This window comes from Nycticebus coucang, chromosome 2, assembly GCF_027406575.1.
Source record: "Nycticebus coucang isolate mNycCou1 chromosome 2, mNycCou1.pri, whole genome shotgun sequence".
NCBI lineage: Eukaryota > Metazoa > Chordata > Mammalia > Primates > Lorisidae > Nycticebus > Nycticebus coucang.
Window position 1 is genome coordinate 164919217 of NC_069781.1, and position 16789 is coordinate 164936005.

A 16789-nucleotide genomic window follows, 5' to 3' on the forward strand; every position below is an offset into this window, starting at 1 on the left:
CATAATACATCCACTTTCCAAATCAGATCAGTTCTCCCTCCAACTACATTTATGCTAAGTAAAAAGGAAATATAAATTTGTTGAGTAAATGATAGTGTACGAAAGGTAAAAAAGAACCCATTAGATGTCATTATAGACCAAATACTATATAGCTGTTATTTTACTGTGGCATTTTGGTTTCCTGAAAGCTATATGCTAATTTGTTTGATAAAATGAAACTCGTCAAAACAGTTCAGAATAAATATGCTTCCTTTTGGAAAATTGTTAAATGAAGTAAAAGAGGCAAAATCTTTAGGGAGCTGACCCATTTATTTTAGCGTTGTTCAATAATCTTTTTGTAAAGCTGACCTTCCAATTCTGTGTTTTTAGGATATTATCAACTCAATGGTTACAACAGTATTCATGCTCATTGTATCTGTGTTGGCACTAATTCCAGAAACTACGGCAATGACGGTTGTTGGGGGGGTAAGTGGAGATTTCTTTCTTACAGTTTGATCATAATGCAAATTTCTGAAAAACAGATGCAAGAATAGAAAGCAGTACTATCTTCATCCTTGGGGTTCTAGGCCAGTATGCAGTGCTTAACATGGTTAATATGAAGCAATAGGATTGTGTACTAAAACTGTAGTTAACCAAAGAAAGAGGTTCCTGTACATATTTCTTATAGGTATATAAGGCTAAATTAGACTGAGAAAAACAATCAGAATCACAACACTGAGCTCTGAGAAACTTGATGTCAAACAAAAGAAAAACATGGTGGATGAGTTTCATCTCTTCCTTTAAAACACCTGTTAAGACGAGAAAGCCTGTTTTGAGCTATTATTCAGATCCTTCTTAAGATGGACTTAAAGACAGACTATAACAAAAGATGTCTTTAGGACAAGGGAATGTTGGTAGAAACCTTGCAACTAAAGGATTATTTTGAATATTATCGTAGACAACAAGCTAAAATGTGTGTCATGTAATTTAGTTATAGTTCTGCTATTCTTCTGAGATTTCTAATAGCAGATTCAAAATCTTTGGGTTTTTCTAGGTTCTGATCTAGAGAATTTAATTATAAAGTTCTTCTTAAATTATCCTCCTCCTAGATCCACTTAGAGCTGACCACTCTCGAACAGCCATATATGCCAGAGTCCATGGTTTTCATCTCCCTTAGGCCCTATGCAACTTCATGAGGGAATCAGAATTATTCTAGAAATGAGATAGTGCCATATGAGCAATTTCCCCCAGTTGTTTTTTAAGATAATCTTATCCCTCTATTATGAAGAAAGAGGGACCAGGAATAGGATTTGCTTTCATTTACTTATCTGCTCAGTCATTTATTCATTCCTTAAGTGCACTTTGGCAGATGTTGACAAAATATAGAGCCGTGCTCTTCAGTACCATAGCCACTAGGCTATGACCTGTGGCTATGAGCACTGGATACATGGCTAGTCTGAATCAAGATGAGCTGTAAGTATAAAATACACATCAAATTTCAAAGATGTATTACTCAAATAAAAATATGGAGAATAATTAATAACTAGTATATTGATGATATGCTAAATGATAACATTTTGGATATATTATGCTAAATAAAATTTATAAAAATCCATTTCACTTGTTTTTTTCTTTACATTTTTAATGTATATATTAGAAGATCTCAAATTATGTGGCTTACATTGGTGACTCATATTATGTTTCTTTCGGATAACTCTAAACGAGAGTATGATCCCTATCCTCAAGTTGCTTAGAGCCTAACACAGATGACAGAGGTGCAAACAGCTGTATGTAAGCTGTTGACAGAGTGCTAAAAGTCACAGAAAAGAGGAAGCAACTACCTCTCTCTGGCAGTGGAACTGCAGTTTGCCACGAATCGAGGGGATAAGAGGGGAAAGTTTCCAGTTGGAGAAACCAGCAATACACAAAATGCCAGAGTCATGAAAAGAATGATGGGAGGTATTCAGTGTAGTCAGAACCTAGGAGGCAGTGGTTTGAGACTCCAGGTGGAGATGGAGCTGTGGAAGCCATGTCTGGGATCCCAGGAATGGTGAGCAGAGAGCTGTGACCTAACTGGGTGAATACAGGCTGGCTATGGCCTTGGGAGTGATGCCCAGGGGGTGCCAGGAAACCCTTAAAAGGAAAACTTTCTTAATTCACTTTGTCGCTCACCTTTGTTTTGCCACACCTTTCTTTCCTACATCCCTTTGCCCTCCAGCACTCAATTAGCAATCTTCCTCACCTTTCTTGAGTAGTTGGGACTACAGGCTCAAGCAAGACTTTCAGGCCACTGGATGAAGCTAACCAAATGGCATGCAAGGAGTAACATCCCCCTTCTCCATCTGAGGCACCAGCTTTCAAATAGCTATCAGAGTATCTAAAGACCCATTCATAGTCTAGTTTATTGCCTTTACCTCACTTTCATTTTCCTGAGGCCTGTTTAGAATCACACCTCTTAAGTGCATGTATCCCAAGCCTTTGAGAATTCACTCTAGATCATCACCTTACACTCCAGTTCTCTGAAGCTTTTATAGCAGTGGTCCCCATGATTTAATCTTGACACTTTTTCTAGTAGAATTTGGCAATAGAGAAATCAAATAGTTGAACCCTGGGAATAGATATATGAATTATAACTAAATATCACCAGTAAGTCTTAAAAGAACACATGCAAAAGCAAGGCAAGTGATAAACACAGACAAGTTTTACTTCAGAACACACACCACTTTATTATTTCTGCTCACTTAAATTATCTTTTCTGGCTCAGGCACCAGCCACATACACCAGGGCTGGCAGGTTTGCCAAACAACAGCCCAGGCCTGCCAAACAACAATGACAACTACAACAACAAAAAAAATAGCCAGGCATTGTGGCAGGAGCCTATAGTCCCAGCTACTTGGGAGGCTGAGGCAAGAGAATCACTTAAGCCTAAGAATTTGAGGTTGCTGTGAGCTGTGACGCTATGGAACTCTACTGAGGGCAACGTAATGAGACTGGGAAAAAAATAATTATCTTTTCCCTTTCTGTAGTCACCAATGAGAAGAGTTTGATTTCTAAAGTCTCTTCCCATTTTAGTATTAGGTACAGCACAGGAAGCAATCCCAGTTAGCCCAGCAGGACAGAAATCTGGAGGGCGGACCACTTAAAACTTGTGCTACTAGCTGAAGTTGGGACCGTGACTGGGGCAGTAACACCCTGTCTTTTTTTCTAGGCGTTTGGACTCCTGGCAGCAGTGTCCTGTCTTGCAGATGGGGCCCTTATTTACCGAAAGCTTCTGTTCAATCCAAGTGGTCCTTATCAGAAAAAGCCTGTTCGTGGATAAAAAGAAGTTCTGTAATTTTATATTCGTTTTTAGTTTGTCACTAAGTATTAAACATATTTCTTTATTCTGCCACATATATTCTGCAGTTCTAATTTTAATCTCAACAAGGAAGCTAGAGATAGGAATTCCCGAATTCTGCGCCCAGCTTTCGGCATTACTATAACTTCCAAGGGAGCACTGAGAACATCGGGGTTAGGTTTTCCAACTCCCGGGCCTGAGTGGCAGGGATGAACGCACCAGAACTGCCCTTCAGTGGGCCTCAAATCCCCTTCCTACCTGGCTGATAGCTTGAGGACCAGGGCTTGCGGGGGGCGGGGGAAGGAGGGTGCAGACACATTGAGTCCCCAGGGTAGGCAACAGTAGCATCCTGGGTAGTGACGAGAACGGCTGGAGGGCTCAGCTTGTCCGCACGAGGCGGGGAGGGTGCCCGCGACCGGTAAGTGGGGGTAGGTGACCAGCAGCCGTTGGGCGTGAAGCTGGTTCCCAGGGGAGAGCCAGCCGTGGCTGCCCTGATTCTAAGTTGCAGGACCAGACCGACAGCGCCACACCGTGGGGACCCACCATGGATCCTGAGGAGAACCAGCGTGTGTTGTTCAGGGAACCTTCAGAGGACTTCCAACAAACCGAGGTTCCTTCAGAGCCCTGGAAGGCGCCGAGAAAACCTACCAGAGCCGTAAATCTAAAGCCCCTTGGACGGAGAAAGTCCAAAAGCGGAAAGGCCAAAATATCTGCTAAGAAGCACACGCTCAAAAAGCCTGCTAAAAAGGATAAAAAGCTTGCTGAGGAGGTGATCAAAAAGCTTGCTGAGGAGGAGGAAATCAAAAAGCTTGCTGAGGAGGAGGAGATCAAAAAAAAGCTTGCTGAGGAGGAGCAGATCAAGGAGCTTGCTGAGGAGCAGATGAAGCCGCGGGCTGAGGAGGTGATCAAGCAGCTTGGTGAGGAAGGGCAGTCGATCGTCAAGCGTGCTAAGGGCAGGGCCAAAGTCCCTGACAAATTCAGCGATGGCGTCAAACGTTTTTTCTTCTCACCCACTGGAATATTGAAGATCCTGAGAATGGTGAGCAGAGAGCTGGTGACCTAGCTGGGCAGGTGTAGGCTGGCAGTGGGAAGTGATGCCCTGGGACATCAGGAACACCTTTTGGTACACCTTTCCTCTTCACCCGGCCTCCCAACACACACATCAACCTATTAAATTTGCCCCCCCACTCCCGCCCCGCCTTTTATACTTCTTAGGTTTCCCTCTCATAAAGGGAATTAGAGAAGCTATGAAAATAATAGCAGAAAGGTGTAAATTGAACAAAAATACTAAAAGTGATCAGTACAATAGTAGTCATTTGAAAGGCCTATTAATCTGATAAAACCCAATATGATCAAGAAAATAATGGGGAAGAGAGGACATGAAAGTTAAAAACCAGAATAGGAAAATAATTACAAACACTGATAAGCTGGGTCTACAGGAGTATTTTGCAAAACAAATAGTTGTGAATAATTGGATCAAATGGTTGATTTGCTGAGAAAATGTAAATTACCAAAACTGATCCCAGAATAGAGAAAAATCTAAACAGATCAGTGTAAACACTGAAGAAACTGAGAACTTTATCTAATTAGTATCTTTGAAAACTGCTTCAGAACCTGACTTCTTCAATTTAAACCTTTACTGGATGTAATTCTGACACTACTCAAATCTTATCAAAGAACAGAGAAAGAAGAAACACTCAGGAACTATTTTTACAGACAGTATAACACTGGTATCAAAACATGACCACTTGCAGAAAAAGAAAACAAAATAGAGACCTCACTTGTATCAAAGCAAAATAATATTATATTAGTAGAAAATAGTTATCAGTACTTTTTAAAACTGCAGTACCATAAGGAATAAACCTAAGAATGATTATTAAAAAGTTTACTATATTGGCTCGGCGCCTGGTAGTACAGTGGTTACAACCAGCCACATACACTGAGGGTGGCAAGTTCGAACCCAGCCCGGGCCAGCTAAACAACAATGACAACTGCAACAAAAAATAGCCAGATGTTGTGGCAGGTGCCTGTAGTCCCAGTTACTTGGGAGGCTGAGGCAAGAGAATTGCTTAAGCCCAAAAGTTTGAGGTTGCTATGAGCTATAACGCCATGGCACTCTACCAAGACTCTGTCTCAAAAAAAAAAACAAAAACCCAAAAAATTTTACTATATTATAAGTAAAAGGAAAAAAAATATGAGATTATATTAGAATACAAAACACATGTGACAAAATTCAACATTCATCCTGATTTCCAAGAATAAAAATAAGGAATACCAGTAAAATAGGAATTTCATTAGCATTATAAAATATTTCAAACTAAAAGCATCATATTTAATTAAACATCAGAAGTATTTCCATTAAAATGAAGGAGGGAAAGGAGGTCTACTAGGGTGGCGCCTGTGGCTCAAAGAAGTAGGGCGCCAGCCCTATATGCTGGAGGTGGCAGGTTCAAACCCAGCCCCGGCCAAAAACTGCAAAAAAAAAAAAAAAAAAAGGAGGTCTGCTAGTAATACTATTAGTATTTTTCTGGAACCACTAGTCATCCCAATTAGGAAAAAAAGTAAGAATATTTGAAAATAACAGGCAAAAATATTATCATTTCTTTTAGCTGATGAGATTACATCTAAAAAACCTCAAATCAACTTGATCAGCAATTTAGATCAAGATTAGTTTGGTGACTCATTAATGAGTTAATAAACTAAAATACTTCCTCTAGACAAATAATGACTTAAAATATAAGAAAATATTTATTTTTACAACAATCCAAATGATCAAATATCTAAGAGTAAATGAAATAAAGTATGAAACAAAGAAAGAAAACTTCAAAACTCTCGAGAGATATTTTTAAAAACACTAAACTAACTGGAACCCTTTTTGGTTTTTTTTTGACAGAATTTCACTCTGTTGCCCTGGGTAGAATGCCTTGGCATCATTATAGCCCACAGCAACCTTAAACTCTTGGGCTCAAGGGATCCTCTTGTCTCAGGCTCCAGAGGAGCTGGGTTTACAGGCACTAGCCACAATGCCCGTCTATTTTTTTTTTTTTAATAACAACAGGGTTTTACTCTTGCTCAGTCTGGTCCTGAACTCCTGAGCTCAAGCGATCCACCCCACCTTAGCCTCCCAGAGTGCTAGGATCATATTTTATTCTTTAATAGAAGGACTAAATTTTATATTTTCTAACTATAATAAATTGAATGATGTCCCAATTAAAAACCAACAGGCTGGGCGACACCTGTGGCTCAAAGGAGTAGGGCGCCGGCCCCATATATGGAGGTGGCAGGTTCAAACCTGTCCCTGGCCAAAAAAAAACTGCAAAAAAAAAAAAATACCAACAGGCTTAGTTTGGGAAACTTGACCAAGACAAACATGGAGACATAAAAAGTCTGAGAACAAGTAATAAAAGGAGGACTAGGTCAAACAATAACACAATATAAAATGAATTCCCTATAATTTTAAAAGTACTAGAGAAGAAATTGCCAACTCAATGGGAAAGAACATTCTCAAAAGAGACCCAAATACATCTGAGAATTCAGTATACAATAAAGATTGGATTTCAAATCAATGGGGATAATACCAGCCTTTCCCAATAAATGATGTTAAGATAATCAGTAGGTGTTTGAAAAGAAAGAAAACCAGGAAACTTAGTCTTTCCATTAAAATATCTATTTCTTTTGTCTGTATATACATACTTCTTTCTAGTAAAATATAAACTGTTAACAGGGGTTACTTTTAAAGAGACTAGGGTTAGATTCAGTTAAGAGAAAGAAATTGATATTTTTTTTACCCTTCTGTTCTGTGTGCATTTTTATTATTTGCCTGTATTGTTTCATTTCTTAAATATATAAGAAATTTTTAACATGTATATGCAAAGCAATACAGGCAACTTCAGTATAATCAGATTACATTCTGACAATTTATGTTTTTTTAATAGCCACATGGATTTAAACAAATCCTATTTCTTTTATTGCAGGGGTATATCATAGGAGCATTAGCCTGTTTCATTGTTGCTCAAGCCGTTGAGTCATATATAGCAGTCACAGTTCTGGAAATCTGCATCGTCATTTTTTTTATTCTAACATATATGCTAACCCTTCAACACTTGATGACTTATTTACATTGGCCCTTACTTGTAAGTGTTCATTTTCATAATTCAAATATAACCTTTGCCCTCAGCTGAGAATGAGGGCTCTCCTCAAGTGAGAGCAACAGTGCTCTTTCTCTAGACAAGGACATAGTTGAGCTGTGACAGGGTTTTGCCTGGGTCCCAGGAGAAAAATTCACCTAATACCCAGAAAGATTCCTTGCACCCCTTTGCTCACAGGAGGGACAATACACACTCCCACTTCCAGCTCTGAGTATCACTAAAAATATACTTTTCAGCTGTCCTAAAGAAAATTTTAATTAGTATACTCAGTAGGTAAACACATTTCCCACCCCATTCCTTATAAAACAGCATATGCTTCCACTTTTCAGACAGCACTCTATCTAGTGATTATAAACATCCCCTCCTGAATCAAGAGTTAACAGGACAGAGTTGCAGAAAATTACCATGCATACCCTGAAAGATTGCCGAGTCAACCTTTTAGTGTGTGTTAAGGGTCCATTCTCTGAAAGGAGAGCCATATGGTAGACCATCTGGAAAAAGACATTGCACAGCCTCCTTCAATAGCTTTTTCCAATCTTGTACACTGTTTACCAACTGAAAAATCCCTGAAGCTAATCCCTCAGGCCTTAGACTAGAGAGGCAATATAGTGTTAGCAAGAGGCAGACATGGGCCCGGTTCCTGACCCTGCCACCTTAGTAGCTATGGAACATTTAGACTCGGTTTCCCCACTTAAGAAATGTAGAGAAGGAAAAGTGTGATGATAACTACCTTGGTAGGGTTCCTGAAACATTTACACCTGCATGAAGCCAATAGCACAGTACTTAGCACAAAGTAAACATTTATTGCAAAGTTTCCAAAAAGAAAAACAACCCAGGCTTGGTGCCTGTAGCTCAAGCAGCTAAGGCGCCAGACACATACACCAGAGCTGGCAGGTTCAAATCCAGCCCGGGCCTGCCAAACAACAATGCAACTACAACCAAAAAATAGCCTGCGTGTGGTGGGCGCCTATAATCCCAGCTATTTGGGAGGCTGAGGCAAGAAAATCGCTTAAGCCCAGGAGTTGGAGGTTGCTGTGAGCTGTGATGCCACAGTACTCTACCCAGGGCAACAGCTTAAGGCTCTATCTTTTAGAAAAAAGAAAAACAACCCATCAGGCCCCATAAGGTAGTTGGCTGGCTTCTGCCACACTGTCTTGCACATGAACAATCCTAACTCAGGGTTCAGGGCTCTTCCTCACCCCACTTCCTTATAGTACATTTTTCTAACATTAAAGTAGGATTGGTTGCTTCTGAGCTAAAATGCAAATATTTTCTTCAAATGTATGAGGGATTTTCTGAAAAGGCTGCTGAGCTCTCTCTGTCCCACAGAGTGCCAAGCAACAGGAAGCAGACAAAGCAAAATATCAGCAACTTTAATTGGACATATGGAAGACCCTCTTAGTTATGGAAAGCTATATCCATGGAGAGGTTTCTGAGGGAAAACTAAAATCTCTGTCCATGGAAATTTTCAAGAAGGGAAGGTAAAGTAACTCTTTTTGAGCACATACCATGTGCCAGATACCTTTTCATATATTACCTTATTTAATCCTCACAACAACCCATTGAGGTTGTAGTCATTCCTGACCCCCCATTTAATAGATGAAAAAATTGGATTGAAGAAGTTAAATTGCTTGTGGTCATATGCAGGTGCATGGACGCTCAAATTTGAGCCCAGGTCTGTCTGACTCTAAAGCTCAAGCTCTTTCGAAACTGTTGTCTTGTGATGGCTTCTTTATTTTCATTCTCCCTTAAGGTAAGGATCTGAGGGGGGCTACAGGTTTTGCCAAGTTACTCTGATGCTCAACTAACAGTACACATATTGAGCTACCACATAGTTGGCCAGATAGTGAATGATCTAATTGACTTGGAAGTTTTTGAAAAAGATCCCTCAAAACAGGACCCAAATTGTGTTTCCTTCTTCCACCCCTTCTCTTCCTTTGTAATCTATCCTTTCAGATCCCATGAGATGAAAGATGAGTATACATATGATTTAACTGAGGGACAAGTAGCTGCCCCTGGGTATTAATAGGGAGGTCTCCTGTTGTGCTAATCTAGTGAGGGTATTGGTGCTAGAAGGTGATGACTTGGCACTTCACAGGATAGGGGAACTTGGAAATGTGTCAGCATCAAGCTACAGGAGCCACTTGGGACCTATTGCAAGTTCACTGTGGGAAGCCACAGATCACATGGCCTATTTCATACTGGAAGCATTTGTGAGCTCTGCATAGCCTTAAAGGCTTGCCAGTGGGCTAGAGGTATCCAAGATGTATGGCTGCCATTTCCTTTCAGCCTTTTTCTCCAGATAAGAAGGTTTGGTTCCCAGGATGTATGGGATTAGGATAAGGAGTACTGACTTTAAGCAGTGATTTCTAGCTTACAGGCTCCTACAAAGATAGCTTTCCTTATTTCCCTATTCTAATTCTTATTTGACAAGGGGATGAAGGTACAAGTCCCCATCAGGAAGATAAATACAAGGTCTGAGACATCAGGGCTTTAGGCCCTCAACAGGGAAGTCTTGAAGAATACCAGCTTCTGATATAAGTGACCTGCTGAGATCTGTGGGCTCTGTGACCATATTTTGTCAAGGCTTCCTTCTCTGGACAGATGATGGATCCTGGGCTTGGGGATCCAAACTAAGTCTCTGAGTTGCAGCTGCTCTGTACTGTGAAGGCTATGCCACGGACCCTGACACTATGGGGAGAGGTACAGGTCCAGCTCTCAGCCCCAGGGCTATGTTAGGGCCTATAAGATCTGCTCCTTGGATGGGTTCTTGCATTCTTGGTACATGTGAATTCACAGAATAAACGTCACCCAACTTCCAGAGCATCGGTTTTACATACAAATTTGGGAATGGAATTAAAGCAGTAAATAAAGTGATAATCTAAAATTTTTTAATTTAAGCCCATTTTTTATCAACATAACCATGCATCAAAGCTAGCAAGAGTACAGCTTTCCTCATCCCACCACACTGTCTTCATATTTAGACTACTTTGTCCCCCGTAGTCTAGTGTCATCTGCCAATATACCCAAGAAAGTATTAATTATAATTATTGTCTTCTGAATAGCCCATATTTTAAATACTTCTACATTGTAAAAAATATGTATAATCCAGCATGGTCACAGAAACCGAATTCTGGTCAAGCAAATGTTTTTGCCAATAGAAAGCAATGTTTTAAAAAGAATATAATGAACTTATTTTAAACAAAAACTCTGTAGAAGTGAAGATTCCAAAGCTATCAGAAATATCTTTACAGTAATTCTGGTGATTTCTTTTTTTTTTTTTTTTTTTTTTTGTGGTTTTGGCCGGGGCTGGGTTTGAACCCGCCACCTCTGGCATCCAGGACTGGTGCCCTACTCCTTGAGCCACAGGTGCCACCCAATTCTGGTGATTTCTAATCAGACTCTGACATGCATTTAAAGAACTCCAGGCACAAATGAAACCAAAGGAAGTTGCATTAGTTGAATATCAAATAATGTTCATTGTTTGCAAATTCCTATTATAAATATCACATATTGACACACTCTGAGAGGCCGAGGAAGGTGGATTACCTGAGGTCACAGGTTGGAGACCAGCCTGAGCAAGAGTGAGACCCTGTTTCTAAAAATACCTGGGTGTTGTGTTGGGCGCCTTTAGTCCCAGCTACTCAGGAGGCTGAGGCAAGAGAATTGCTTGAGCCCAAGAGTTTGAGGTTGCTGTGAGCTGTGATGCCAGAGTACTCTACTGAGGGCAATAAGTGAAACTCTGTCTCAAAAAAAAAAAAAAAAATCACATTTTGTGAAACAAACTATAAGTCCTTAACTTTTCCCCTAATATTCAGGATTTTATTTAAATAATAAGCATTCATCATTAAGGCATCTCGTTCTTTCCCAGTGATAATTCTACACAATTTTGTACATCTCAAAGAATAATTTGGGAGCTTTACCTTTATGGAAAAATTATAGTTAAGTAACAAACATTTGTTATTTTAGGCAGATGAGGCTACTTTAGTCAATAAGGTATTTAGGCAGAAAGAAAAAGATAATGAGTAATGATTGCATTTGGGGGGAAAGCATAAGTCTTGCACATGGCCAGGCTCAGCTGCAATTTTAACTCAGCCATCAGAGATATCTGTCTCCCTGTCCAGATGAAGCCAATAAGAGGATCTGTGTCTAAGGCAAAAGAGAGGAGGGTTAGTCAGGAAGAAGTCCCATGGGCACTCAAGTCAAACTGCCAAGGGTTATAGCTGCTTACTGGCTGAGCAACCCTTGGCAAGTTACTTACCCATCTTTAAGTTGGAGATAATGTGAGTTTGTTGTGAGAATCAAATGAGATCACATGTTAACATCTTGGCACAGTACGTGACACATAGTAAGTGCTCAATAAATGTGAGCTGCAATAGACATGTTAGCTGTGAGGCAAACCTTAGCTCCAAGGGACAGTTAAAGGGAGTATTTGTTTGTAAGAACCAGAACATAACTATAAGATTCAGTAGTCCAATGAGGAAATAAAATTATATAATGAGTCAAAGATTAACTGGGCCTACTCAGCTGTGACCGTATTCCTATTACTAAATTAATTTGTTGCACTCATATTCTCAAGGATCTAGGAATGCAGGTAGTTAACTTTGATTGTTTTTTAATGTAACAAAGAGTTTATTCTTTTGCATCATTAAAAAATATTTATTTGTTACTTTTTATGTCAATTTAATATGACGGTACAAATTTTTAGGTTATATTGTTTTCACTTCCAAGGGAAGGCAAATTTGAATCTTGCCTGGGCCCGATTAAAGAAAAAAAAAAAAAGAGGAATTAATTTTGATTTTTGAAAGTTTACATTCTGCTTCTCATCATTTGCATCTTTGAGTAGTTTTGTTTACACAATCCTCAGGTGCCAAGCTTTCTGCAAAGCTTCAAACCATTGTACCTGCCTCAGTCTGGCCTGCCTACTATAGGCGGACCACTAGCTCAGCTTGCAGAACCCATCTGGGACTTCCCTCCAACCTTCACCAGGTCATCCATCAGATGCCAAAACAGTAGGCATTATTGCCCTTGCAGGAGTCAAGTCCCATTCCAAGATAGGGCTCTTGCTCACTAATCTCAGTAACAACACCTGGAGTTTGCAGGCACTTGTTCTCCATGCATACTTTGAGAGCAGGTATCATCTATCTGTATTCTGATGCACTCCCACTATCTACTAGATGCTAGGTGTGTTATCAGAGCCTTTCATAGTCATTATATTTCAACCCAATGCATCCTAGTCATTGTCCCCATAGTAAAAAGTAGCAAGTTGGCAGAGGGGTGATCAAACATGCCCCAGGTCATACATGTACGAGCAGGCCAAAAGAGCTCATCAACAAAAACCGCTCTCAAAGTATTTGTGCCATCCTGTTTTGACCCCCAGACCAATTCCACAGAAGATGCCAAAGATGGATTAGATGGTTCACTTCCAGCAGAGGGTGATAGTTCATTTCCTCATTTTGGTGCCCCTGATGGGAGGCAATAGCAAGTTGAATTCTAATTCGACTCTTCCCCAGTTATTCAACCTTAGGCAACTTTCAAAAACCCTCTAAGCCTCCTTTATAGCCTCTGTAAAATGAGGATCATAGCACTATTGACTCAGGTGGCTGCTTTTTGAGGGTTAAATGAGATAATGACTGGGAAATCCATGGCACATTTAGAAGTTCCCTTAGAGCCATAGTGATGCTGTAGACTGGATGGCAGTGTTCCTTGCTATATACCAGGCCTACTGGTACCAAGTCAGGCCATCAAGACTTAAAGATTTGGGTGGCGCCTGTGGCTCAGTGAGTAGGGCGCCGGCCCCATATACCGAGGGTGGCGGGTTCGAACCCAGCCCCGGCCAAACTGCAAGAAAGAAATAGCTGGGCGTTGTAGCGGGGACCTGAGGTCCCAGCTACTCAGGAGGCTGAGGTAAGAGAATTGCCTAAGCCCAAGAGCTGGAGATTGCTGTGTGCTGTGACGCCATGGCACTCTACCAAGGGTGACAAAGTGAGACTCTGTCTCTCTTAAAAAAAAAAGACTTAAAGATTTAAATGTTCAAATTAAGTTCTGAACCATATCATGGTTTCATCAATCTGGGCTTTGCCCCTCTGCATATACTGGTGCCACTGAAGTGTTGAGTATGCTCTCTTCCATTACTGCCCTTCTACTGACGTTCAGCCTCACTCACTTAGGGGGCACCTCCACCCACTCATCCTGACTCTTTATTTCAGCACACAGAGAAGCAGACTGGGCCAGCAGTTAGAGCACCCAGTACTGAAATCCAACTGACATGCAGAAGGACACAACGAGCTAGCAGATGTCGGGCAGGCTCCATTCTGGCCACGTCTCAGGGAAGAGCAAAAGTCAATGGCACAGCCATTTACTGCTGAATATCAGCCTGCTCCTCAGCTGGATTTGTGTGGCCTTGGGACATGTGAACTCACTGAATAAATGTGACCTAATTTCCAGAGAATTGGTTTTATCTGCAGATCTGAGAGTAGAATGAAATCTGTGAAGTGCTCATCTGAAATTTTATTTTTATATTTAAACAAATGTGGTAAAGAATAGAATGCATAATTTTCATTAATGTAAAAATACATGACATCTTATAAAAAAAATATTTATAGAAGGCCTATTTGGGCTAGGCTCCTAAACCATTAAGTTTCTTTCATGCTCACTTTCCTATGCCTGTTAAGAAAAACCTCATGGAAAAGTTGTCAGCGGTTCCCCCCGCCCCCCGCAATCGTATTCTTTAATGAAAATAAACCCATTTTCTGCAGACAGAGTCCTATACAAGACATTAAAATCACACAAACTCATATTCTGGAAGATGTAAGAATTATGCCTCTGAGGGTTCCTCTTAATCAAAGTTTTTAAAAGGCATCCATCCTTAGATGGGTAGTTGAATGACCAACTTAAATATTTTGTGCAATTATATTTTCATGTAAAGTTGATAATGTTCAATTCTGTGTTACAGGATCTTATCAACAGTATCATTTCATCTGTGTTCCTTTTAGTAGTTGCTTCCTTTGCAATGCAAGAAAAGAAGAGAAGGCATTTATTCTATGTTGGAGGGGTAAGTAAATGCTTTCATGATTCCATTTAAGATCAATATTCCAAGTCTTTGAAAAGGGAAACTGGCAGACCATCATTTTGTCATTAAGAAAACAAAAACTCTACTGCCACCCCTTTTCCTTCCTGCACTGACTTCTTCAGATGATATGAAGTTGCACACATTCTAAGCTCATGAAAATCTGAACTCTAACATGCATTTTCCAAATAGGTACGAAAACAAGAGTCTGCTGAATCCCTCTAGTCCATACTATTTTTGAAATGTTAAGCAAGGTAGTTTTGTCTATAAATAGGATTTTACTATTATGGACTAGAGAATCCTATTTTAAAGACCTGTGTCAGGCATGATAGTTCATGCCTGTAATCCCAGCACTTTGGGAGGCCAAGGCAGGAGAACTGCTTGAAGCAACACCCCATCTATACAAAAAATAATAAAACCAGGCAGGCGTAATGGCACGTGCTTGTAGTCCCAGTTACTTGGGGAGGCTGAGGCAGGAGGAAAGTTTGAGCCCACGATCACATCACTGCACTCCAGCCTGGGCAACAGAGCAAGACCCTGTCCCTCACCCCACAAAAGACAGATGAAAGGAGGGACTGCAGGGGGAGAAAAGTGCATTGTCAAAAGAGAGTAACCCAGGCTATTCAAGAAGGAAGAAAGAAACCTACCACCTGTTGAAGTGCCCAGTATGTGCCCTGTACCAATCTAGGCACATTTTAATTTAATCTTTACATTTCTCATTTTTACAGATATAGGAAGTCAGGTTAAATACCTTGTTCTGGGTCCCAAAGCTGGGACAAAGTGGGATTCAAACCCTCATCATATGGAAGAACACAAGAAATGACAGATCAAATGCTTGGAAGAAGGGGAGGTGGGGAGGTAGGACTTTGGTTCAAGAAAAACAACGGGGACAAAAATTAATCCAGAAAAACAAAAGAGTTTAAGTTCTTTGAATTCATTCCAAAATCAGTAAATATTTGTTAATACTATTGGATTGTGCCAGGCCTGAGCTCAGTGCTAAGAGCCTTTTGCCTGTGGAGAAGCTGGGGCAAGACCGACCCAGGAAAAGTTAAGGAAACAGCCAGGAATCAAATGACATAAAGAGAAATATCCAAGGCTGGAAAGAGTCCCAGAGCACCAGGGGATACTGGGTGCCAAGGACCCCTGGTCCCTCTCTGCTACTCAGCAACCCAGCCTCCTACTGTTAGAGGTTCCCACCCCTAGATCTCTGTCAGCTCTTATCCAGATAGCAGCAGCCCGGGCACCCTCAAGTGGTCTCCCTGCCTCCAGCCTGCTTTGCCTTCCATTCTCCTAATGGCCACCACAAGCTGGTCTTCTGAGTCTCACACTTGACCTCTTCAAGTGATAGAGTCCCTGATCCTGCACTGCCCCGGCCTCAATTCTGCCGCCTCACTCAGTGGTCCCAGAGGTCTTGACCACACAAAATTTCCTGGAGAACCCAGTCCCCCACCTAGAGTTCTCCCATTTGGTCCCCTGGGGAACTCCTTCCTGCCCTTTTAAACATAGCCCTAGAGTCCTTTCCACTGAGAGGCCTCCTCAGGACCACACCCCTACCTGGAGCCTTCTAAAGCCAGTGCACTTTCCAGGACCTTTCCTGGTGCGTCACAGGCGAAGCCACTCCCGGCAACAAAACACACTATTTCTAAAATTCCTTTCTCTGAGAGGCAGCGTGGGCCAGCAGCAGACAGCTGGGCAGACATCAAGAGAGCAGAGGAGAGTCAGAGGAAATAGGAGGCCGCCGGCAGCTCGCACCTTGGGCAGGGATGGGTTCCAGTGGTTGCTGCTGCTGCAAAATAACCCCACCTTTCCTTCCCGCATATGGTCTTGTGTCTGACAGTCCCTGTGTCTCACAGCGGCAATCGTGTGTGGCATCGATGCATGTGTGGTCACCAAGACGATGAGGAATAACATGAAAAGAGTCCTGGGAATCAAAACCAAAAACTGAGAGCTCTCCCCGCCAGGCGCCCAGCTGATGCCTGCGCTGCAGCCAGCCCCCAGCACCTTCCAGGCTACCCGTTTCTGTATCAAAGCACTCCCTCCACGCCCACCCTGAGACCACATGCTGTCACCCATTCCAGCCTCCATGTGACCATAAAATCAGGGCTGCTAAGTCGGGAACACTTCTGCTTCCGCGTGTTGCCTTGTGTAAACGTCGCGTTATAGTTTCACGTGCACGGCCGTGTGGTGCCTGCAGAACTCGGAGTGCACTGCCCAGAGGAGGAGGTGGCGAGGGCGGCGACCCGGGTTCCAGCAAAC

The 16789-nt window shown here is 41.5% G+C and overlaps 1 protein-coding gene across 3 annotated transcripts in view; it reads left to right on the forward strand.

Moving 5' to 3' along the window:
- Positions 1–16507, forward strand: part of CKLF (chemokine like factor) — a 28096-nt gene extending 11589 nt beyond the window's left edge. For 2 of the 3 annotated variants that reach the window (XM_053603377.1, XM_053603385.1), the window contains 2 exons: positions 370–465; positions 3188–3374. In XM_053603377.1, the coding sequence (XP_053459352.1) occupies positions 370–465; positions 3188–3298 (207 nt within the window). In that variant the 3' untranslated portion in view covers positions 3299–3374. Of the gene's footprint in view, positions 1–369; positions 466–3187; positions 4356–14419; positions 14519–16370 lie in introns of those variants that run through there. The other variant, XM_053603368.1, reaches the window with a different exon arrangement.
- The last annotated feature ends 282 nt before the right edge of the window (positions 16508–16789 follow it).